This window comes from Geotrypetes seraphini, chromosome 9 (genome assembly GCF_902459505.1).
Source record: "Geotrypetes seraphini chromosome 9, aGeoSer1.1, whole genome shotgun sequence".
NCBI classification, from domain to species: domain Eukaryota; kingdom Metazoa; phylum Chordata; class Amphibia; order Gymnophiona; family Dermophiidae; genus Geotrypetes; species Geotrypetes seraphini.
Window position 1 is genome coordinate 14,468,497 of NC_047092.1, and position 24,033 is coordinate 14,492,529.

The 24,033-nt window shown below is 44.7% G+C and overlaps 1 protein-coding gene across 1 annotated transcript in view; it reads left to right on the forward strand.

Annotated features, from left to right (window-relative positions):
- EXOC4 (exocyst complex component 4) overlaps nucleotides 1-24,033 on the forward strand; it is a 622,023-nt gene that overhangs the window by 574,523 nt on the left and 23,467 nt on the right. Inside the window, exons 16-17 of the mRNA XM_033958806.1 lie at nucleotides 10,613-10,791; nucleotides 14,916-15,075. Coding sequence (XP_033814697.1) covers nucleotides 10,613-10,791; nucleotides 14,916-15,075 — 339 coding nt within the window. The remainder of the gene's footprint in view (nucleotides 1-10,612; nucleotides 10,792-14,915; nucleotides 15,076-24,033) is intronic.

Sequence of the window (24,033 nt, forward strand, 5' to 3'; positions counted from 1 at the left end):
GCATTCGGATTCCAAGACAAAATTTACTACAAAAAAAGGTTTGGATTCCAAGTCGTTCGAGTTCTGGGGCGTTCGGATTCCGAGGTACCACTGTATAAGGAATGTATAGTATTTAAAACTTACCAGCCATCTAAGTTAGGGTGAGCAACCCAGTCAGGTTTTCAGGATGTCCCCTTTGAATATGCATGAATTTGCATGCAGTGGAGGCAGTGCATGCAAACAGATCTTATGCATATTCATTAGAGAAGTTCTGAAAACCCGATTGGGTTGTGGCCCTCTTGGACCAAGGTTGCCCAACGCTGATCTAAGACCTTGCGATCTGAGGGATCAGAGTTATTGCTATTACCTAATTTACATAAGATTCATTATAAAAAACCAAAATTACAAAGACTAGGGTTACACTCTGGAATGTGTTGCCAAAGGTTGTGGAAAGAGCGGATAACGTAGTTGGTTTTATAAAAGGACAAGTTCCTGGAGGAAAAGTCCATAGTCTGTTATTGAGAAAGACATGGAGGAAGCCACTCCTTGCTGTTGCTACTCTCTGGGATTCTGGAATCTTGATATTCTTTGGGATTCTATATGAAATGTTGCTACTCTTTGGGTTTTGTCCATGTACTAGGGACCTGGATTGGCCACTGTGAGAATGGGCTACTGGACCATTGGTCTGACCCGGTAAAGCTATTCTTATGTTCTTATGTTGGTTTTCATTAGCAGGAGTGGCCTAGTAGTTAAAGCTGCTGCCTCGGCACTCCGAGGTTGTGAGTTCGATCCCAGCCTGCTCCTTGTGACTCTGGCCAAGTCACTTAAGAACATAAGAAACGCCTTCACCAGATCAGACCCTAGGTCCATCCAGTCCGGTGACCCGCACACGTGGAGGCCAAGCCAGGTGCTCCCAGATGGAGACCCTGATTACCCGTATCCCTCAATGTTATTTTGCAAGAAGGTGTGCGTCCAACTTGCCCTTGAATCCCAGAATGGAAGTCTCCGTCACAACCTCCTCCGGGAGAGCGTTCCAAGCGTCCACCACTCGCTGTGCGAAACAGAACTTCCTGACATTTGTCCTTGACCTGCCACCCCTCAGCTTCAGTCCATGACCTCTTGTCCGTGTCACATTTGACAATGTGAATAACGATGTTAGTTGCTCTATTTTGTTGAATCCTTTTAGTATTTTAAAAGTCTCTATCATATCCCCTCGCAGTCTCCTCTTTTCGAGGGTGAACAGTCCCAGTTTTCCGAGGCGTTGTTTGTAGCTCAAATTTTCCATACCTTTTACTAGCTTCGTGGCTCGCCTCTGCACCCTTTCCAGCAGGGTTATATCCTTTTTTAGGTATGGAGACCAGTGTTGGACACAGTATTCCAAGTGTGGTCTGACCATTGCTCTGTAAAGCACTCCATTGCTCCAGGTTATCACAATTAGAATGTGAATTTGCAGGGACAGATAGGGAAAATACGTACCGAGGGCGAATCAAAAATTAAAGGCAATTATTCAACTATTTGATAACTGGATCAGAGCTAGCGAAATGCAACATATGTACTCGTACGTTACCTGCTGGATAGTTCATTCACACACGGTGCAGCACTTAGCCTTTAGTCATGGAGTAGCCAAAAGGTCAGAAACATGGATGCTCCATTGCAAGATTGCTCCATTGAAGAGCAAAGTGCAGTAGTGTGCTTTCTTTGGACAGAGGGAGTGAAGCCTGTGAAAATTCACCTTCAGATATTGACTCAGCATGGACATAGCGCCATGAATCAACAAAAGGTTTATGAGTGGGTGAAAAGGTTTAAAGCGGGAAGAACAGGTGGAACAGATAAAGATTGTTCAGGTCGCCCATCAACATCACGAGCACATTGACAGGGCAGATGCCTTGAGTAGAGAAGACCAACGGATGACAGTGTCTCAGTTGGCTGGAAATTCGGATATCAGCTATGGATCTGCATTTGCCATAATGCACGATGGCAAGATACAGGAAAGTCTGTGTATGATGAATTCCCAAACAGCTTACTGATCTGCACAAGCATCAGTATATGGAGATGGAGAAAATTGTCACTGGCGACAAGACATGGATGCATCACTGCGACTCGGAGAGCAAAAGACAAAGCATGTTGAAGTAAAGGAAGCGGTGCTTACCTGGCGTCTGGAGCAGCAAAAAAACTTCTCTGCAGGAATGCAAAAGCTAGTTGAATGGCACAACAACTGCGTCATCTTGCATGGGGACTATGTGGAAAAGTGATATGTTCAGTTTTGCCTTTACTTTCTGATTTAAACAGCTTTGGGTGAATCTATTTATGAAAAGGCAGTTAATAAAGCCCAATAAATAAACCAATCCTCTATAATAAAACCCTAAGCGCACATGCGCACTTAGAAAGCCGTGATCCCTGCCGCCGTGCTGTGTGCTTCCGTGGCTGCATTCCATTTGCGGCACGTGGGGCGGCTTGTGGCGCATGCGCGGGCTTGGGGCAGCTTGTGACGCGTGCAGTGGATTGAGTGGCAGTTTGCCTCAGCAACGGTAGGAGTTTGTCATGCGGGTGCTGCGAAGTGTCCCATGCTGGTAAGAAATGGAGGGGGAGAGGGAAAGGGGGCTGCTTTAGGGGGAGGGGTGTGCTGGGGTGCAGACAGCAAGCATGCCTTGCTCTGGGAGGGGGGGAACAGAAGGGGGCCACGGAGAGACAGGCAGGCATGGCGCAACAGAGAAATACAGGGACAGGGGGAGGTAGAACGAAGGGAGAAGGGCTGCTGCTGTACAGGGGGAGCAGGCAAGGGGTGGTGGTGGACAGCCAAGGAAAGAGAGAGACAGAAGGAGAGAAAGACAGACAGCTGCCAAAGAGAGAGAGAGAGAGAAAGAAAGACAGACAGACAGTGGCCAAGGAGAGAGAGAGAGTAAGAAAGAAAGACAGACAGCGGCCAAGGAGAGAGAGAGACAGAAAGAAAGAAAGACAAACAGCGGCCAAGGAGAGAAAGAAAGACAGACAGCAGCCAAGGAGAGAGAGAGAGACAGAAAGAAAGAAAGACAGTGGCCAAGGAGAGAGAGAGAGAAAGAAAGACACAGCGGCCAAGGAGAGAGAAGAGAGAAAGACAGACAGACAGCGGCCAAGGAGAGAGAGAGACAGAAAGAAAGAAAGACAGATAGACAGCAGCCAAGGGGAGAGAGAGAGAAAGAAAGACAGACAGACAGCAGCCAAGGAGAGAGAGAGAGACAGAAAGACACACACATCTGTTCTAGCACCTGTTAATGTAACGGGCTTAAAAACTAGTTTATAAATAAAAAGTAGAATACATTGCCATCACATATTATATTATAGATTGAGCTAGCGAAATTTAAGAAATTGTTGAAAGGACATCTGTTTATTCTGGTCTTTGGGAGATTATGGTTTACTGACTATGTGCAGGCTACCTTAGTTGACATATAATATATGATGATTTATTTTATGTTGCATGACATTGGGGTCCTTTTACAAAGGCGCACTAAGCGTTTTAGCGTATGTTTAGCGTGCGTTAAATGCTAACGCATCCGTAGGATAACATGCATTTAGCGCGTGGTTAGCACACGCTAAGAACCATAGCTCACCTTTGTAAAAGAGGGGGATTGTTTTGTATGGATGTTTTTACTGTGATCCGCAATGGGGCAAGAAAAGAATTTAATTTAAACTTATTTGGTTGATATTTAGTTCCTACCCAGTCCCAGTTAAATAGCACTGACCAGGTCCCCAGTTAATATTCGGCAGGACTTAATTGGAAGATGCCATTGAAATATTAGCACTGTAGTACTTTCCAGTTAATGCCAGGGTGGAGTCTGGATGGTTCCAGAAGTTATCCGTGCACTGTCATCTAATATAATAAAAGCCTAAGCCGCGCACATGCACTCTGACCTGTGTGCTCCTGTTTTTCGTGCGCTGTAGGTCCCCATAGGTAGGAGTGCGCATGCGCGCTTCCACGCATCTCTCTCTCCCAAGGCGGATGTCGGCTTCGGGCGGCGTGGAGGCTGTCTGCCGCCGCGGCTGTCGGTGTCTGTAGATCGCGGCAGCTGTCGGCGCCTGCAGGCCACGGCGGTTTGAGGCGGCTGTCAGCGGAGGACAGACACTAAGTAAGGGGTGCTGCTGGACAGGGGAAGAGACGGGGAGTAGAAAAAGGAAGGGAGTCCTACTGCTGGACGGGGGAGCAGGAAAGAGGTGCTAGGGGGGAAGAAAAAGGAAGGGAGGCCTACTGCTGGACGGGGGAGCAGGAAAGAGGTGCTGATGGACAGGGGAAGAGACGGGGGGAGAAAAAGGAAGGGAGGCCTACTGCTGGACAGGGGGACAGGAAAGAGGTGCTGCTGGACAGGGGAGAGATTAAAAAAAGGGAGAAGGGCTGCTGCTGGATAAGGGGAGCAGTGAAGGGGTGGTGGTGGACATAGGGAAGGTAAAAGGAAGGGAGAATGGGTGGACAGCCGAGGAAAAAGAAAGACAGAAATACAGAAGGAAAGGAGAAGAAGGAGAGAGAAAGAAATAAAGACAGACACACACACATATATTCTAGCACCTGTTAATGTAACGGGCTATAAGACTAGTTATTCAATAAGGTGTTTAACTAGCCGAGAAAGTAGAACTATATAAAAAGCTGTCCTAATTCACCAGCTAGCTAGCCAGGTACCAGCACCAAATATTAGTGCCACAAATCTGGATATTTAGTGCCTGGCACTGAGACTTGAGTCCTAAATGTGCCCACGGTAGTCAGCATTTCCAAAAATGCTGAATATTTGGGGCTGAATATCAACCCATATATCGTGAGAGAAGTACTGGGCATGTCACATAGTGCTTTACTTTAAAACTAAGCTTCTGTCAGGGTCAGGTTTGTGTTTCAGAGCAGATTGATTTTGGTTTTCATACAACCCTCAGAGAACAGAGCCCCCGATTCTATTTCTGGTTCCACCACGTGCAGTATTCAAGAGGCTTTCTCAACCAAACTAGCAACTGACTGATCCCCCTGCTATGTATATAATGAGAGCAAGCTATGTTTAATAAGAATGGAGCACCTGGTGAACACAGGGGCCAAACAAAGCTGACCATGAAAAACGGCTACCACCGAAGCTCCTGTGTCGTCTGCTGAGTGGACAAGAGATCCCATCTCCAAGAGGAGAGGGTGAGTGAGTGTGAGGTCAAGCATTCCTGCCCTTGGGGAAGGGTGCGAACATGGTGCCACAAAACTCTTATCTCGAGAGGGGTTGAGGATAATGAAGGACAAGGTATCCCCTCCCTCAACATCAGGCTCCGTCTCTGGCAGTATTCAAATTCATATTAAGAGAACACTTTCTTGAAGCTGGTTTTATGTCCTAACTCCAACCCTCTTGTAAAGCACCCAGATCTGTTTGTCATGCCTTATTCCCTTTGTCATTCCATACTTGAGCAGTGTTTATAGCTTCACCTGTTTGTCCTGTTTGTCTGTTATAATTAGATTGTAAGTTCTTTCGAGCAGGGACTGTCTCTTGCTCATTTAATGTTACAACGCTGCTTGCGTCTGGTAGCGCTATAGAAATAATAAATAGTATTGGTGGTATAAAAAAAAAAAAGAGAGAGCCCCACAAGCCCTGGGAGAAGGGAGAAATTCAATGCTGGACGGGCGCCACAGAGCCCTATCTCAGGAGAGGGAACCAGCGTGGGCTGTGGATCTCTTTTCAAGGAAGAGAAAAGCAAATTTCTACTTTCATAGGGGAATGAGGGTGGGACTGTTAATTTACCTTCTTCTGCAGAGAGAAAGAGAAGCGGAGAGGGGTGATGGAAAGGAAAACGAAATTATAGAACTTTCTACTGCCGAAGCTCCAGGAAATAGGCCTACTTTTAAAGACTTATTTATTTAAAGATGCCTACGATTTTTAAAATACAGTTATTTGTTGTTGTTTTTTCTTTCTTTTCTCTAATTTTTTAAAAAAAATTTTTTCTCTTACAAGGTGCTTTGGTTTTATAATACCCTTCCTATTGTTTTTTCCTTTTCTAATTATACCCAAATATTGTAACTTTTATCCCCATTCCTCAAATTCATGTATGTTTTGTTTTAAATTTGAAATTTGTATTTATTTTGTAAGTTTCTTCTATCTAAATTTGTAATATGTACATCGCCTAGAATCTGTAATAGGCGATTCATCAAAAACTAAATAAACTTGAAACTTGAAACTGGCTAGATAAGACCATAGGGCGTGTTTTGCACAGGCGCAAGCTATTCATGCGGGCTTAGTTAATTCTCCCAATTGCTCTTAATACGCTATCTCATGCATTGCGGCTCGGTCCTCTTATTAAGTCATTCTGGTCTGCTATATTTGGGTTCCCAATGAAAACTATTGGGTCAAACTTTAAACTGCGTCTCCCAAAAAGCAGAACCATACAGCAAAACTGAAAAGGAAGAACTTGTCATGTGAACTTCACTTCAATAGATAAACTTTCAACCAGAGAGGTGCTCAGAACCTTGGAAAACAAGGTGGAATAAATGCTAACTGGGGGACAAGCCCCTATAAGCATTTCAGTGTTCTATCATTGCATCCTCTCCCGTGATAGAAAGAAATATGGTGAAAAATATTTTACCAGGAAGTGATGTAATCAAGGGTGACGAGGAAGGAAGAAGTTTTCACTCAGTTCCAGCTTGTTTGGCGGCTCTCTGAAGAAGCCTCTGGCGAAACGCGTTAGAGCCTGCTGGAGTGAGACAGCTTCCCCAAGCACCTATGCAAGTTAAGTTCACATTTGAAAAGCGTTGAAGTTATTATTTTTTCACATGATTGATTTGGGACATTAGTAAAATATTTTTCACCATATTTCTTTCTATCACGGGAGAGGATGCAATGATAGAACACTGAAATGCTTATAGGGGCTTGTCCCCCAGTTAGCATTTATTCCACCTTGTTTTTCAAGGTTCTGAGCACCTCTCTGGTTGAAAGTTTATATATTGAAGTGAAGTTCACATTACAAGTTCTTCCTTTTCAGTTTTGCTGTATGGTTCTGCTATATTTGGGTTCATTATGGGATAGTTCATTAGTGGAATCTCCAAGGTGGGTGTTATTTGGTAAAGTTGCTGCTTGTGGGGTCTATGGACAAGGGAGATGCATTTTATTTCAAAAGACATGTATGATTGGTCATAAATGCATTTTGCAATATTGGTTACAGAAAGATCCTCCTAGTTTTGGGCACTGGAGGAATCAACTCCATCGTTTAATTTTGTTTGAGGTTTGGGAGGTTCGTAGATTTCCTAGACGAACTCGTCTCTTTTTGAAAATTTGGGACCCTTATATTCAAAATCTTTCATCTAGAGCACGAAGTATGATTATTAATGTTTTACATTGAAGCTTTGCAAACATTCGTTGCATCCTAATACCTGGTATTTTGTGTCACCTTCTATTGGAGGGGGGGGGAGGGAACTGGGGGATGTATGAGTAGGATGGAATTGGTTATATGGAAATGTATTACAATGTAATAAATTGAATATAAAATGAAAAGAATGGTGGGGTAGGAAAGGGGGATGGGGAATGGAATAGGGGACTTGAAATAGGTCATATGAAAATATATTTTGGAGGAATGATAGAAATATGTATGGAAATATCATAATTGTGAATTTAATCGTAATGCATATCTATTTGTATTATATTATTGTATATTTACTTGTTTCCTTCAATAAAATGTTATAAAGTAAGACCAGTGCAGTTGTGGGCCAGGGAATATGAATATTACACATTACTACTGAACTGACCACAGCTGCATTGCCATGCAGAGAAAGAGGCATTTAACAATCAAAAGATAAGAGGGCTCGGTATCTGCTACGCTTATCCTCTAGCTCAGACATTGGCAACTCCAGTCCTCGAGGGCCGTAATCCAGTCGGGTTTTCAGGATTTCCCCAATGAACATGCCTTGAAAGCAGTGCATGCAAAGAGATCTCAATCATATTCATTGGGGAAATCCTGAAAACCCGACTGGATTACGGCCCCTCAAAGACCAGAGTTGCCCATGTGTGTTCTAGCTCAATTGCCCCCGTCATTCTATATGTTACTGTTTGGTACTGCTGGCCCTGAAAAGTCAATTATACTTCTCCCTCCATATTCGCAGGGGATGCGGGCAGAACATAGCCATGAATATCGAAAAACCACGAATAACGTTTTGCATGTGGTTTGTGGTTTTTCGGTAAAATAGACCTGAAAAAGATAATAAACCGTGAATAACCCGACCTGCGATTTGTACCGTACAATGCCAGGAGCAGCGATTTCCTCCATGAACCACTGGGAGCAGTGATTTCCAATGTGAAACGCCGGGTTCAGTGACAAAAATTAGGGGGCGGAGTCAGCAGCCGAAAAATTGTGAATAAACGAATCCGCAGATACAGAGGGAGAAGTGTACCACATTTGTGTGTGACTTTGCATGTAGTTAGCTAACTAAAGTAATGGTCCACTTTCTTTGCTAATGAATTCAAAGTAGATTTTGTTTATGTCTTTTATTTTGACTCCATAGGCAATTATTGAGATGGCTTGGGGAAATCCATTTCTTCTTCCTAGGAAAAGCAGCATAAAATCTGTTTTAACTATTTGGGATGTAGCCTAGGTACTTGGGACCTGGGTTGGCCACTGTTGGAAACAGGGCTTGATGGACCTTCGGGCTGTCCCAGTAGGGCAATTCTTAAGTTCTTATGTGAGCCAAGTATAGGACAATGAAGCCATTGTAACATCACTGATGATGTTGGCTCTTAGGCATTGGTGGAATGAGGCATTATGACATCACAATCTCAGCTCTGGAATGTTGCTACTCTTTGGGTTTCTGGCAGGTACTTGGGTTGGCCACTGTTGGAAGCAGGATACGGGGCTTGATGGACCTTCGGTCTGTCCCAGTGTGGCAATTCTTATGTTCTTATGTTATACTAGTCGTTAAGCCCGTTACATTAACGGGTGCTAGAATTTATGTCTGTCTGTCTTTTTCTTTCTGTCTCTTTCCTCCCTCCATTTCCCTGTGTAGCGCTGTCTCTGCTTTCTTCCTCAGTCTGCACTCTCAAGCTGTAACATTACTGCTTAGCTTTTTCTCCCTGCAAGCATCTCTGCTCTCTTTCTCATCCCCAGTCTCTTTGCTATTTTTCTCTTCTTGCAGGGGTCTCTGCTCTCCTTTCTCTATATGTTCCTGATTCCTGCAAACTTCTGTTTTCTCTGTATGCTCTTGATCCTGTGTTTCCCTGTAGGTGTCTTTTCCCTTTTTTTTTTTTTTTTATTCCTTCTTCACGTATGGTTGATTTATTAAAAGTTTTTTTATTTTTCCTATTTGTTGCATGCCTGTCTCCTTGGCCGCTGTATGTTTCTAATTTTTTGCTTTGTGTGTTTGTTTGTGTTTTTTTGCTGATTGTCTACTTGGTCGCTGTCAGTCTGTCTGTCTCATTGGCTGCTGTATGTCTGTATGCCTTTTTTTCAGTCTAACTCCTTGGTCACTGTATGTCTGGAAGGTTTTTTTTCCTGAATTTATCCTTGGGCATTGTAATTTTTATTTTTTTCTGTTTGTCTACTTGGCTGTTTGTATTTTTTTGCTGTCTCTCTGTCTGTCTACTTGGACGCTGTATGTAAGTATGTCTGTCTCCTTGGCTGCTGTATGTCTGTTTGTCATTTTTTTTCCTGTGTCTCTCTCTCCTTGTCCTCTGTGTTTTGTTATTTTTTCAATCTGTGTCTTTAGCCCCCTGTCCTTCTGTGACTGTCTGTGTGTCTCTCTCTACTTGTGCACTGTTGTTTGTTTGTTTTTTTCAATCTCTCTTTAGCTCCTGATCCCCTCTCACTGACCCTTGATCCCCTCTCACTGACCCTTGCGCGACTGCATGTAATTCCGGTTAGGTTTCCATGGCAACCCTGCTCGCGGGTCTGTGAGTGTAGGGCGTTTTGTCGGGTCTGGCGGCGCCGGGTTGGGAAGAGTCCTGGCTCCTTTTTTGGTTTGGGCCCGTGCAGAGGGGCTCAACAGCGCACAACCACCTTTCCTTCCCTCCCTCCATCAGGTGCAGTGCAGCTCCACCAATGTTAAAAGCAGCCGCGTCGAAATAGGAGCCCTGCCACTGCCGTAGCACTTTCCCCTCTGCCTTGGTCCCGCCCCTTCTCTGACATATGGGACCGCGGCAGAGGGAACGTGTTACAGTGGCGGCAGGGCTCCAATTTCAAAGCAGCTGCTTTTAACATAGGCGGAGCTGAACTGTACCTGATGGAGGAAGGGAAGGAACGGTGGGGCAAATTTGGTCAACGGCAGGAATTGTTTGGCGGACCAAGCACCGTGAAACTGTGAGGAAGGCCGCCGCAGCCTCGCAGATAGGTAGGGGGACAACAATGGCGCTTATGCTCAAGCCCCCGCCGCAGCTCCTCTCTCGATCCTGGTGCGGTTCGAGAGAGGATTCGTGGCGGCGGCTTGAGCATAAGCGCGATTGTTGTCCAAGTTGCCGAGTTTGGTGACATAAACCCGCGCATGCGCACTAAAAAAAACGCGACGGATCAGGGAACACGTTTTTTTTAGTGCGCATGCGCATCCTACCATTTTATTATATTAGATTCATGCAATAACTGAATTTTGTCCATTTCAGTATTCTGCTATTGCTTTTGGTTGTGTGTTTCTGGGGGTTCATCACTTACTCTTCTCGGCTTTGTCTTACAGAGTTCATTGTTTCCACTATCTCATTCCGTTGGCCAAACAAGGAAATTACGCTATAGTCGCTAATGTGGAAAGCATGGATTATGACCCTCTGGTGGTGCGCCTGAACAAGGATATCAGTGCCATTGAGGAAGTCATGGGTGCCAGTCTCCAACAGCACAAGTTCCAGTATATTTTTGAAGGTCAGTCATGTCCAAGAGAGCCAGAACTGGGGGGAGAGATGGGAAAAGAACTAGATGACCTCTTAAGGTCCCCAGGACACACTGGTCCCTCTAAATTGAACAGGAGTCCTCCAACTGCATTGCTGCCACTGGGATGTGAAACTTCAATACAGGAGACTCTCTGTTAACTGGAACTCAAGCAACCAGAAAAAAAAATCAAATAAATATACTATAATACTTTATATAAAAATGAAAAGAAAATCAATTTCTGGTGGAAGTTTAAAAATGTAAACTTGGCACGCCACACCTGAGTACGCTCATGCTTTGCCTACCACATGCCCGGTAGTTTGTCTGGAACAGTTTATGGTATGGCACAGTTTGGGGTATGGTATTAGTTAGGCCTCTTTTTAATAGTAACTCTCAAGCAACCAGAAACTCCATTTATCTGGCATCTATCAATCCCTGTGCTTTCTTTTTTTCTTTGCAATTTATTGTAATTACAGGCATCCAATAAGAAATTAAAGACATCTTCATAAAACAATATTACTGTATCAAATTCAAGCCCACATCATGGGGAGAAATATAGCTGGCTACTACTACGCTTCAATAATAAGAAAAAGAGAATAAAAAAGAAAGAGAAAAAAAGCAGTACTGTAAAATATTGCATTACATTACATTACATTAGTGATTTCTATTCCGCCTGTGCCTTGCGGTTCTAAGCGGATTACAAATTAAAAGAGATCTGGACATTTCCGAGAGAATTACATAACAAAGATTCATGTAAGTTACATGATACGGTAGAGAGTTACAAATTAGAAGATATCTGGATTTTTCCGAGAGAATTACATAGCAAAGATTCAAGTAAATTGCAGAATACAGTGGAGAATAACAATATATTCGGGTAACAGAAGAAAATTATCTAACATCGAAGGAAGAAGTTTATTGGATACAGATGGTGGTTGCTTATTTAGGAATCTGAAAAGTATATTGGTAGGTATGGTTCAAGGAGTTAACTAATGTGTTATTCATGGGGGAGAAAGCATGTGCAAGTAGGGAGGAGATTAGTAAGTAGGGAAGTGTTTTTTGAATAGAAATGTTTTGATTTCTTTTCGAAACACTTTAATGTCTGTTGTTTTGATCATCAGTTTGGTGATGGTAGGGTCAATTTTCACTGCCTGTTGGCAGGTTGTCGTATAGTTTCTTACGTCGAGTACCATTGTGAGGGGGGAAGGTGAAAAGGTTCTGAGTTCTCCTTGTTCTGGGTGTGCGGTAGCGGTATAGGCAGATTGGTTAGGTAACTGGGGGCTGTACCATGGGTTACTTTAAATAGAAGACAGTAGAATTTGAATTGAGTTCTTGCTTTTATCGGAAGCCAGTGAGAGTCTACATAGGCGGCGGTGATGTGGTCAAATTTGCTAAGTGAGTAGATGAGACTACTCTCTTTACCCTATTTACCTGGCATAAAAAAATCATTCAATATTATTTTTTGTCGATTTCTAGGGACAGGTAGGCTCCCTGGAGTCCTGCAGAGTTTCAGATTTATTAAAAATTTCTTACACACTTCTCCCTCCAAATCCGCGAGGGTTAGGGGCAGAGCCGGCCCGCAAATATGGAAAAATCGTAGATAACTTTTAGGGCCGACTGACCCACCCCCGCCTCCATCCTGCGTCCCGGACCTCCCCAGACCTTACCTGGTGGTCGTGCGGTGACGCGGGGCAGTAACGATCTTCCTAAGCTCCTGCCCCGTGCAGAGCCGTCATCAAAAATGGCTGCCGTGAGTTCCCGTCGTAATCTCATGAGGCCACGGGAACTCACGGCAGCCATTTTTGTTGTCGGCTCTGCATGGGGCAGGAGCATAGAAAGATCATTCCTGCCCTGCATCACCACTAGACCACCAGGTAAGATCTGGGGAGTTCCGGGGCGCAGTGATGGATCAGATTCAGCCTTTAAAAAATAAGAGGCAAAAAAATCGCGAATAACCAAATTCACGAATATTAAACCCGCGGAGTTGGAGGGAGAAGTGTACCACCTAATCAGACTTCTAGACGGTGTACAATATTAGTAAAAACATATATTGACTATAATACAAATTTAAAATTGGTAGACATCTTTAGGGATAGTTAATACATCCAAGGATGTTTTAACCAAGGACAAACAGGAACAAAAGGGAAAAAAAAGGTTGGAACTACAATATTATAGAGAAAGAGAGAACAATTAAGGAAAGTACACAAAGAAACGGTTGCTGCGGTGGAAAACAGCATGTTTTTGCCCTTACAAGGACAGTTGGGCTTCAAAGCCTGCCTGTTCCTCATTATTCAATAAATTAGTGAAACAGTGCCCCCCACTGACAGGACCATAGATTGGAGGACTCTCACTCAGCTTAGAGCAGGGGTGTCAAAGTCCCTCCTTGAGGGCCGCAATCCAGTCGGATTTTCAGGATTTCCCCACTGAATATGCAAGAGATCCATTAGCATACAATGAAAGCAGTGCATGCAAATAGATCTCATGCATATTAATTGGGGAAATCCTGAAAACCCGACTGTATTGCGGCCCTCAAGGAGGGACTTTGACACCCCTGGCTTAGAGGTAACAGTGCCCAGGAGCCATGTTATTCTATGACTTTATGTATCCATAATAATAAAAGATCGTGATTCCTGGTGGCGTGAGGTGTGCTTCTGTGTCACACCTCATGGCGCCTGCGCTAGCTGGAGGCGCGTGTTCCAGAGACTCCTCCCTCCCGCTGCCGCTGCTCTTCAAAGCGGCCTGCTGAGGTTCGCCAGCCGCTGTAGCGAACCTCGCAGGCCGCTCTCCACCTTCCCGATGCAGAAAAAAAAGCAAATCCAGGTAGGATGGAGGCTGCGATTGGCAGCGACTGCTGCTACTCCTCCAGCCGCCTAGCTCCTCTCCGGCAGCCCCAGCCGACAGCCCCCTCCACCCCGTCCTGATCGCGAGGGAGACCGTGCAAAGGGAAATGCAAGGGGAGGGGAAAGGGAGGAAGCGTCTCTAGCACCCATTAATGTAACGGGCTTAAAGAGCTAATGATTCTAATAAATATTCTAATCTCCAGAGCATCAATATAACATAACATACTATTTATATACTGCATCACCCTTCGAATCTATGCGGTTCAACAGAGTAAAAAATTGCCACAAACACAGCATATAGTATAGATTCAGTCTTGCCAAAATTTCCTAAATAAGTAGGTCCTTTATAATTTCCTAAAATTTTGATATGATGTAGATGCAAAAAAATAATTGATGAAAGTCGGCGTCCCAAGTAGCTGCTTGGAATGACAATAGATTATTTATTTATAACATTTCTAACCCGCTTAAACCTAAGCGGTTTACAAAAATGCATACATAATTATGATATCTTTTGTAGCAACAACCTTTAGGTAATGGAAAGTTAAAAAGCGTAGCTATTCGAGTAGAATATCTATGATGAGAGAAAATAAATTGATCTACTAAATTGGCTGGAGCCATTTCAGATATTATGTTATAACACATGCAACCAAACTTCTGTTCCAGCCTTTCCAGATTCCATACGCTAGGTGTTCAGTGCCAACCCGCAGTCCGGATACTGCAGAAATCTACATCTTTTCTGAAAACATGCTCCACCCCCCCTGGTGTGAGAGACAGTAAACAATCTTAGTTTCAGTTTCTGCAAGCAGGCCAAGCAGAAGTCTTTTGCTGGTGCTCTGCTTCTGTTTCTTATTTTTTCGCTTAAAGTTCACTTAAATTTCTTTTCTTGGTGGCTTCAGTGCCTTGAGACCCCTCCCCAGGGGTCCACTGCCCCGGACCTCCCCACCTGACACCTCTAATTCTAGAAATATAATCCCAGAGAGCTCTTGGCACCTCCTTACATGCGCAACACTCATTGGAGTCCCATGTGAACAGAAAAATGCCGTCTTTCCAGGGTATTTTGCAAGCCTGAATCCAGGTCATAAGAACTATCTTTATCGTTTTAATTGTCTATTTATTTGTTTGCCTTGGATGTTCTATTTATAAAATTTCTGGTTGTCTGCATTTTTGACTTGTAAGTTTCTTTTGCATGGAATAAACAGTTAATGATCCTCCCCTCCCCAGAAAAATGCAGTATTCTTTACCACGGTAACATTCCCCCTTTTATCCGCTGCCTCCATTTAGGCCTGGGCCACTTGATTTCCTGTATCCTGATCAACGGCGCCCAATACTTCAAGCGCATCAGTGAGTCGGGCATTAAGAAAATGTGTCGCAACATCTTTGTGCTCCAGCAGAACCTCACAAACATCACCATGTCTCGGGAAGCAGACCTGGACTTTGCAAGGTAATGAGCGACGCTATGCCCTGAACATCTGCAGAAAAGAGAAGTGGAACAAGTGGGGAAAACCTTTCTAGCTTAGAGGGCAAAGTTCAAAGGGAATCACCCTTCATTTTTTTTTTTTTTTTTACATTTTATGTTGAAACATTTTATTGAAGAAATCAATCAAATATACAATAATATAATATATGCTCATTACAATTAAATTCAAAGCTCAAATATTACATAAATAATTTTATCATTTCTCCAAAATATATTTTCTATATTACCTATTCACCTATATCTTTCCCTTTCCCCCTTTCACATCCCCCCAAATTTTTAAAATATAACAATGTAATAAATTAATTATATAAATATACAATTCAAGAAATTCCAACTATTTTTTATTCATTGATTATTATTTTTTTTTTGTGGAGGGGGAGGGAGGGTTCTCATAATAATGAGGCCGATTTTCAATTCAAAGTCACTAACCTGTACCTGGCTAAAAGTGCCTGTCCGCTTGCCTAGTATTCCCAGAGATATGTTTAGATCAAGGAAAGAAAATGGTGTACAGTAGATCCCCGAGAATTCGTGATTTGCAAATTGCGGACTCAGTCATTCGTGGTATTTTCTCACTGCCTCTTCCACTCAGAAAATACAGAGAATGTCTGAGTCCGTGAATCAGCCTTCTGCACAGCCGATTCCTCCTCCTCTCCCCCCTATCAGCCTTCTGCACAGCCGATTCCTCCTCCTCCACCCCCTGTTAGCCAATCAGTCTCCTGCACAGCCAATTTCTCCTCCTCTCCCCCCTATCAGCCTTCTGCACAGCCGATTCCTCCTCCTCCCCTCCCCTGTCAGCCAGTCAGTCTTCTGCACAGCCGATTCCTCCTCCTCTCCCCCCTGTTAGCCAATCAGCCTTCTGCACAGCCAATTCCTCTTCCTCTCCCCCCTATCAGCCTTCTGCACAGCCGATTCCTCCTCCTCTCCCCCCTATCAGCCTTCTGCACAGCCGATTCCTCCTCCTCTCCCCCCTATCAGCCTTCTGCACAGCCGATTCCTCCTCCTCCACCCCCTGTTAGCCAATCAGTCTCCTGCACAGCCAATTTCTCCTCCTCTCCCCCCTATCAGCCTTCTGCACAGCCGATTCCTCCTCCTCCCCCCCCCCCCCCCGTCAGCCAGTCAGTCTTCTGCACAGCCGATTCCTCCTCCTCTCCCCCCTGTTAGCCAAACAGCCTTCTGCACAGCCAATTCCTCCTCCTCCCCCCCTATCAGCCTTCTGCACAGCCGATTCCTCCTCCTCCCCTCCCCTGTCAGCCAGTCAGTCTTCTGCACAGCCGATTCCTCCTCCTCCCCTCCCCTGTCAGCCAGTCAGTCTTCTGCACAGCCGATTCCTCCTCCTCTCCCCCCTGTTAGCCAATCAGCCTTCTGCACAGCCAATTCCTCTTCCTCTCCCCCCTATCAGCCTTCTGCACAGCCGATTCCTCCTCCTCCTCTCCCCCCGTCAGCCAATCAGTCTTCTGCACAGCCGATTCCTCCTCCTCTCCCCCCTGTTAGCCAGCCTTCTGCACAGCCAATTCCTCCTCTTCTCCCCCCTATCAGCCTTCTGCACAGCCGATTCCTCCTCCTCCTCTCCCCCCTTCAGCCAATCAGTCTTCTGCACAGCCGATTCCTCCTCCTCTCCCCCCTGTTAACCAATCAGCCTTCTGCACAGCCAATTCCTCCTCTCCCCCCTTCTCCCCCCCCCCCCCCCGGTCAGCCAAACCACCTGCCAGCCTAAATATTGTTTTTTTTAGCCCCCACTGCTGTCCCTGCAGTCCTCTCCTGCCTCCGATCCACTCCTAATTTTTTTTTTTTTAAATTCGCGGGTGCTCCTGGAACGGACTACTGTATATATGTCCCGTATATGTAAATATATCTGTGGTAATCTAAGCCCATTTCTCCACAGGAAAGCATTCTGGCTCTTTGTATGCAGGTTCTATATATTAGCTTATTTTCAAAACGAAATTACTTAAGGTCATTTTTCTTTAACGATTAGGTCAAATATGCATATCTGTATCTTAACCATCCTATTGAAAATTGTCCTCATCGTGTGAGCTGGCTTTGCACCAGTTTTAATATGAATGTGCCTGGGCTCCGTCACTTAAAACTATCTGTAAGTGGAACTTACCCTTGAACATATCACTGGCTTTTTCAGTCTGAACAAGTTTTGTTAATCTTCTTATCAAATTTCTAAGCGGAGTGCATAGGCTATGAAATTGGGCTGTACATAATAAAATAATTCAGTCAGATGTACTTTAACATATATTGGGAAAGATATTGGGGAGACCTACATCGGTAAACGGGGCACGGTTACACGATATTTTAGATAAGAGACGCGGGGGGGGGGGGAGGGGAAGCTGCCGTTTTGACTATGGAAATTTGTACACTCCTCTTCCCCAAAGTGAAAGAATTGTAAATGGACGGACTAGATTGGCAAATGTGGTATTTCTGCCGTCGTTAGCTATGTTGCAAAGCAGATTTTATGAAGCAAACTCCGCATGGTTTTCATGCTGCATCTACATGATTTGTCTTGCGTTCTGGTATTCACAAGGATATCGGCAAAGTTGGCTCAGAACACTGAGGTTTGACAGACCTGCGCCATACATTTCACATTCTCAGAAGGCTGTAACTCCTGAACTCAATTACACTTCCAGGGTTTCAAGACTAAGCTGGACAAGTTCCTGCTAAACTGGGACGTGTGCAGGTGAGGCTGGACTCATTTAGAGCACCGATCTTTGACCCGGGGGCTGCCACGTGAGCGGACTGCCGGGCATGATGGACCACTGGTCTGACCCAGCAGCGGCAATTCTTAGGTTCTTCTTCAATTATTATTATTTTTATGTTAAATAAGTTAGTACAGCACTGGCAGCCATCATGAGCGGGATGATATGTCAGAAACAGCTGGCATCTGACGGAGCACTGCAGAAAGTGATACGGACAGGCCAATCTGTGTCCACAACGCTACTGATGAGGTTGATTACATAGCAAAAAGTAGACCGAAGTTCTCTGTTTTCCTCACTGAAAAAAAGTGGCTGTGTTTTAGCAGTAACACCCAAATTGGAAATTCCTCTAATGCTGCAGCTGGAGTCCGAGACACATAAAAAGATATAGGGGAGCTCCTCTTGTACTATATATGGTACAGATGTGCGAGTCTGAGCAGAGCACCAGGGGGCAAGAGGAGGAGGAAATGCAAGGCCCCTGATGCACAAAAGCTTTCCGTGTCAGTAAGAGTTGTTAAAGCACTCTTAGTGACATGGAAAGCTGTCCTCCATAATGCAGAAAAGGGTTCATCTTAGCAGGCACTGAGAATCCTATGCAAATTCATCATTAGGAGCTCATTAGTATTAAATGAGCTCTCCTAGTAATGCACAAAGGGAAATGTCTCCCCTCTAGCACCGAATAATCAGTATGGAAATTTTCTGGCAGCTCTGGAGCTGCTGTGCGTGTGTGTTGTGTGCCAGAACCCCCAACACCCGCTGACCTTTTCTTCAACCCCCAACAACCTACCTTTTCTTCTTCAGAGATCGGCAGAAGGGATGCCCACTCCCTCCGGAGCCACTATCGGCTGAGCCAGCAGGGGAAGCCTCAAAGCCGCTGATCAGTGATTTTGGGAAGTCCTGCTGGCTCAGCTGATCAGGGATTCCCCTGCCGTGATCAGCTGAACTGGCGGCAGCAGCAGTGGCAAGAGAAAACACCAAACTGAAGTTTGTTTTTTAGGTGAGGAAAGGAGCTGTGTGCAAGCACCAGGCACAGTTCCTCCCTTTTTTTACTGGGCTGTTTACAATTCATGCTGAGCATTACCCAAAAACAAAAATCACTCCCAGCACGGTATTTTTACTGTGGTGTTGGAGCTTTGTGCATCAGGCCCGAGGTAACTTATCTGATAACTCCAGCATAAATGTGAACCTTGAATCACAGTGCAGAGGGGAGGAGGAAAGGGTTCCAAGAAACTCTCTTAAAAGGGGGGTCTCTTAAATGCATTCCCTTCACCACCCTGCTACCTCTTAAGGTCTTCTGTTCTTAGCTCAGGTCAGCTCCAAGCCCTCTCTTTGATGTAACTTCCTGTTTGCGGGACCAGGAAATTACATCAGAGGGTCTGCTTGAGCCAGCGCAAGCAACAGGTAGGAGATCTGCTCACTGCCAGCTAAGAACAGAAGACTTTAAGCAGTATTGGGGGGGTGCTTTTAAGAGGACCCCAGCCCCATTGCCAGGGATGCTGGGTACCGTCTTCCCTCTGCCCTGGGTCCAACTTCCCTCCCTACGCCACTGCAGTACACAAGAAATTACAAGCACTTTTTTTCCAGTCTTCACATTGGATTTATGTGAATCAGAGTCGCTTCTTTTATTCTGTTTTCACGCTTCTTTCAAATAAAGTGGTGAACATGCATCTTCCTTTCAAGAATGTGCGGCTCACGTTTCCCTGAAAAGAAACTGGAGAAAGAGGTCCTCGGTGATCCCACTCAGAGAGACAATTCTAGATAAAGTCCCTTGAGAGCCAGCAAAAGCTGGATTAAATGTACATAGCTGGAGATTTGAGATCAGCTCCAATATGAAGTGTTAGGTCAACTGGAAACTAATCTCTGCTTAATCCCAGAGAGTTTCCCAGTGCACACAGAGCAGAGGATGAAGCCACAGCTCTGCAATACTATAATCATTATGTTTTATGGATTGTGCAATTTGAGGCATGCTTTTTTCCCAAGGTCATGGGGCTTTGCATACGAGAGGACTTCAGTATTAATTTGAAATTGGGCATTCAGAGAAAGTTGTTTTAAGTCTTTAAGGAGTTCTACATCTCTGAAGTAAGCATTAATGCTGATGATTAATGGTGCTATGCTGCCCTCTGTTGGACTATCTTTGGGTGTTAGACTTGAGGAAGGCATGAACTGTGGAAATAGACTTTTTCATGCTTCAACTACTACTGTTTATCATTTCTGTAGCGCTGAAAAGCATACGCAGCGCTGTACATTTGACATGTAATAGATGGTTCCTGCTCTGAAGAGCTTACAATCTAATTTGGACTAAAACTGATAGCATTAGCAAGAGGAATCAAACCAGACTTGGAGAAAATGATAAGGATTTAAAGAATCTCTGAACATCTTAAAACATGCCGGGTGAAATCAAAATCTCCAGGTGGTCTGTGTAACTGCTGTGTGTGGAGCAAGCCCTATTTGCAGAGGTTACCTGCTAATACCTTGTGAGTTTCCATTCAGTGAACTGGAAAGCTTAGTCTGTGTTTTCCCTGCATTGGAAATGATCAGTTTTCCCTGAGTGGTAACAAGCCGGCTAGTGTGGGAGTGTGTGGCGCAGTGGTTAAAGCTACAGCCTCAGCACCCTGAGGTTGTGGGTTCAAACCTACGCTGCTCCTTGTGACCCTGGGCAAGTCACTTAATCCTCCCATTGCCCCAGGTACATTAGATAGATTGTGAGTTTGCTGGGACAGACAAGGAAAAATGCTTGAGGACCTGAATAAATTCATGTAAACCGTTCTGAGCTCCCCTGGGAGAACAATAATAAATAATGTGAAAAGTTTCAGCCTCTGGTAACCAGAGCTGCTATTGTGACATCATAATGCCTCATTCCACCAATAAGAGCCAACCTCATCAGTGATGTCACAATGGCTTGATTGTCCTATACTTGGCTGACTTTTACTGCATTTTGATTTCTAGAGTGGTGCAGTGGTTAAAGCTACAGCCTCAGCACCTTGAGGTTGTGGGTTCAAACCCACATTGCTCCTTGTGACCCTGGGCAAGTCAGTTAATCCCCCCCATTGCCCCAGGTACATTAGATAGATTGTGAGCCCCCCAGGACAGACATGGAAAAATGCTTGAGTACCTGAATAAATTCATGTAAGCTGTTCTGAGCTCCCCTGGGAGAATGACATAGAAAATTGAATGAATAAATAAATAGTTTTCAAAAGAGCCGACTTTGAGCTAATTATATCATGGCAGCCAATAAGTTCTCTGTATGGCCAAAAGTTAAACGTTTGCGTTGAGGTGGGTTTTTGAGTAGTCTTGGGAGGTAGGGGTGACTGAAAACTTAGACGGATTGGTTGCTATCCATATAAATTAAACATATAGGCCCACATTCTCTAATTGGCACTGATTATTTTAGGCACCCAACCTAGGGTTACCAGACTTTCCCAAAGGAAAATCCGGACCCACGGCCACCCTGTGCCGTCTGTGTCACACCCCCCAGCTGGCATTCATGGACGCGACACAGTGACATCAAGCGCATATATGATGTCACTGCATTGCAGATGCCCCTTCCCGGCGCAATTTTAACGGGACGCTTTTCAAATCCCGACAGTGCTGGGTGTAGTAAAGCCATCTGGACCTCCGGACTTGTCCTCGAAAAGGAGGACATGCCCAGGAAATCCGGATGTCTGGTAACCCTAGCCAGTAAAAAAGTGCCATTTAAATAACATTTCTAACTGAGTTTCAAGGTACCTGCGTCGTCGGAATCGCACCTCTGTAGGTGCTTTGGGCCACCTAGCGCCATTGTATGCATGGCTAACACCGGAAGTGGCATTAGGCAGCTTAAAGCACCTGCAGAGGTGCGATTTACGACAAAGATAGGTGCCACAAATGTAAGCCTGGAAAACCCTGGTCTACATTCCCAGTGGTGGTTAATGGTACCCTCTCTAAAACGTCAGAGGTGACCAGCGGAATGCCACAGGGCTCAGTCCTGGGCCCACTCCTCTTCAACATATTCATTGGGAATTTGACTCAAGGGCTTCAAGGTAAGGTAACCTTATTCGCTGATGACGCCAAACTATGCAGTATAGTAAACGGCTACAATCTACAGGATACTATGGAGCAGGACCTGCGTACTTTAGAAAGTTGGTCCTCGATCTGGCAGCTGGGCTTCAACACCAAGAAATGTAAGGTCATTCATCTTGGAAACGGAAATCCATGCAGTACTTACACCTTGAATGGAGAAACTTTAACCAAGACTACGGCAGAACGAGACTTGGGAGTAATCATCAGTGCAGACATGAAAACTGACACTCAAGTGGAGAAGACTTCATCTAAGGCACGGCAGGTGATAGGTTGTATCAGGAGAAGCTTCGTCAACAGGAAGCCTGAAGTCATGATGCCATTGTACTGAACCATGGTGAGACCTCATCTGGAATACTGTGTGCAATTCTGGAGGCCACATTACCGTAAAGATGTGCTCAGAATTGAATCGGTTCAGCGGATGGCCACCAGGATGGTCTCGGGGCTAAAGGGTCTCTCGTACGAAGAAAGACTGAACAAATTGCAGCTCTACACTCTCGAAGAACATAGAGAGAGGGGGGACATGATTGAGACATTTAAGTACATCACGGGACGGGTCGAGGTGGAAGATGATATCTTTCTTCTCAAAGGACCCTCGAACACAAGAGGACATCCGCTCAAATTCAGGGGGGGGAAGTTTCGTGGAGACACCAGGAAGTACTTCTTCACGGAAAGAGTGATAGAGCATTGGAACAAGCTTCCAGTACAGGTGATCGAGGCCCACAGCATCCCAGACTTCAAGAATAAATGGGATACCTATGTGGGATCCCTGCGAGGGTCATGCCAACGAATAGGGTCACTAGGGTATAGACTTAAATGAGCAGGTCATTAAAGTGGAGGTCAGTAGCCTTAAAAGGGTGGGTCAATAGTGTGGGCAGACTTGATGGGCTGTAGCCCTTATCTGCCGTCATCTTTCTATGTTTTTATGTTTTACCTATCTTTCCCAGAGACACAATTCTCTATACGGCACCGTCACATGATTGATACACAATCAGTGGCCGCCAATATCGGCACTGTAGAGAGAATCTGACCCTTAGGGCCTAATATTCAGTCAGTTCTGACTGCTGCAGGCATTATCCCCAGAAATCCAACGCTGGGCCACGTCTGGGCTCCAATGTTGAATTTCTGGGTATACAGGGTTTGGTTTGGTTTTGGTTTATTTATAATCCACCAAGTACATCACCACACAAAGGACATTACAATTATTTTACAAAAAATTAAAACACCACCAAATTTCATGACAAACTGGCATAAGAACATTAATCTCTCCAGACAATCTTCCTATCCCAAACAGATCAGCTCAATGAACATGCCATAAAAGAATCTCAGCAGTGCTAATAAAGTCTTACTATATATATATATCATACAATAGAACAAATGGCGTTTTAACAATTTTTTAAAGGCCTGCAAACTCTTTTGTTGCTTAATGAAAGATGGAAGCTTATTCCATTCTTCTGGACCACCACACGAAAAAACCTTTTCTCTCACCGTCTGCAAACTTAGCTCCTTTCTAGTGGTTTAGCCAAGTTCTGCTGTGTTGCCGAGTGAGACTTTAACATCCCAACATAGGGTGATAGGCAATCCATCAAATATTGTGGCCAGTTGTTCAGCACTTGACCAGCTATGGAGAACTACATAAAGACAGGACTGGCTTTTATGCGGTCAGTTTATGCAGTTATCTTGGCTAGTTAAGTGCTGATATCAGTACTGGTCAAATGCTGACAATACACTGAAACCATCCACCCAATGTGCAGCGGCGGCCAAGAAAGCAAACAGGATGCTGGGAATTATTAAAAAAGGGATGGTTAACAAGGCTAAGAATGTCATAATGCCCCTGTATCGCTCCATGGTACGTTCAATTCTGGTCTCCTTATCTCAAGGAAGATATAGTGGTGATAGAAAAGGTTCAAAGAAGAGCGACCAAGATGGTAAAGGGATGGAACTCCTCTCGTATGTGGAAAGACTAAAACGGTTAGGGCTCTTCAGCTTGGAAAAGAGACGGCTGAGGGGAGATAGGATTGAAGTCTACAAAATCCTGAGTGGAGTAGGATGGGTACAAATGGATCGATTTTTCACTCCATCAAAAATGACAAAGACTAAGGGACACTCGTTGAAGTTACAGGGGAATACTTTTAAAACCAGTAGGAGGAAATTATTTTTCACTCAGAGA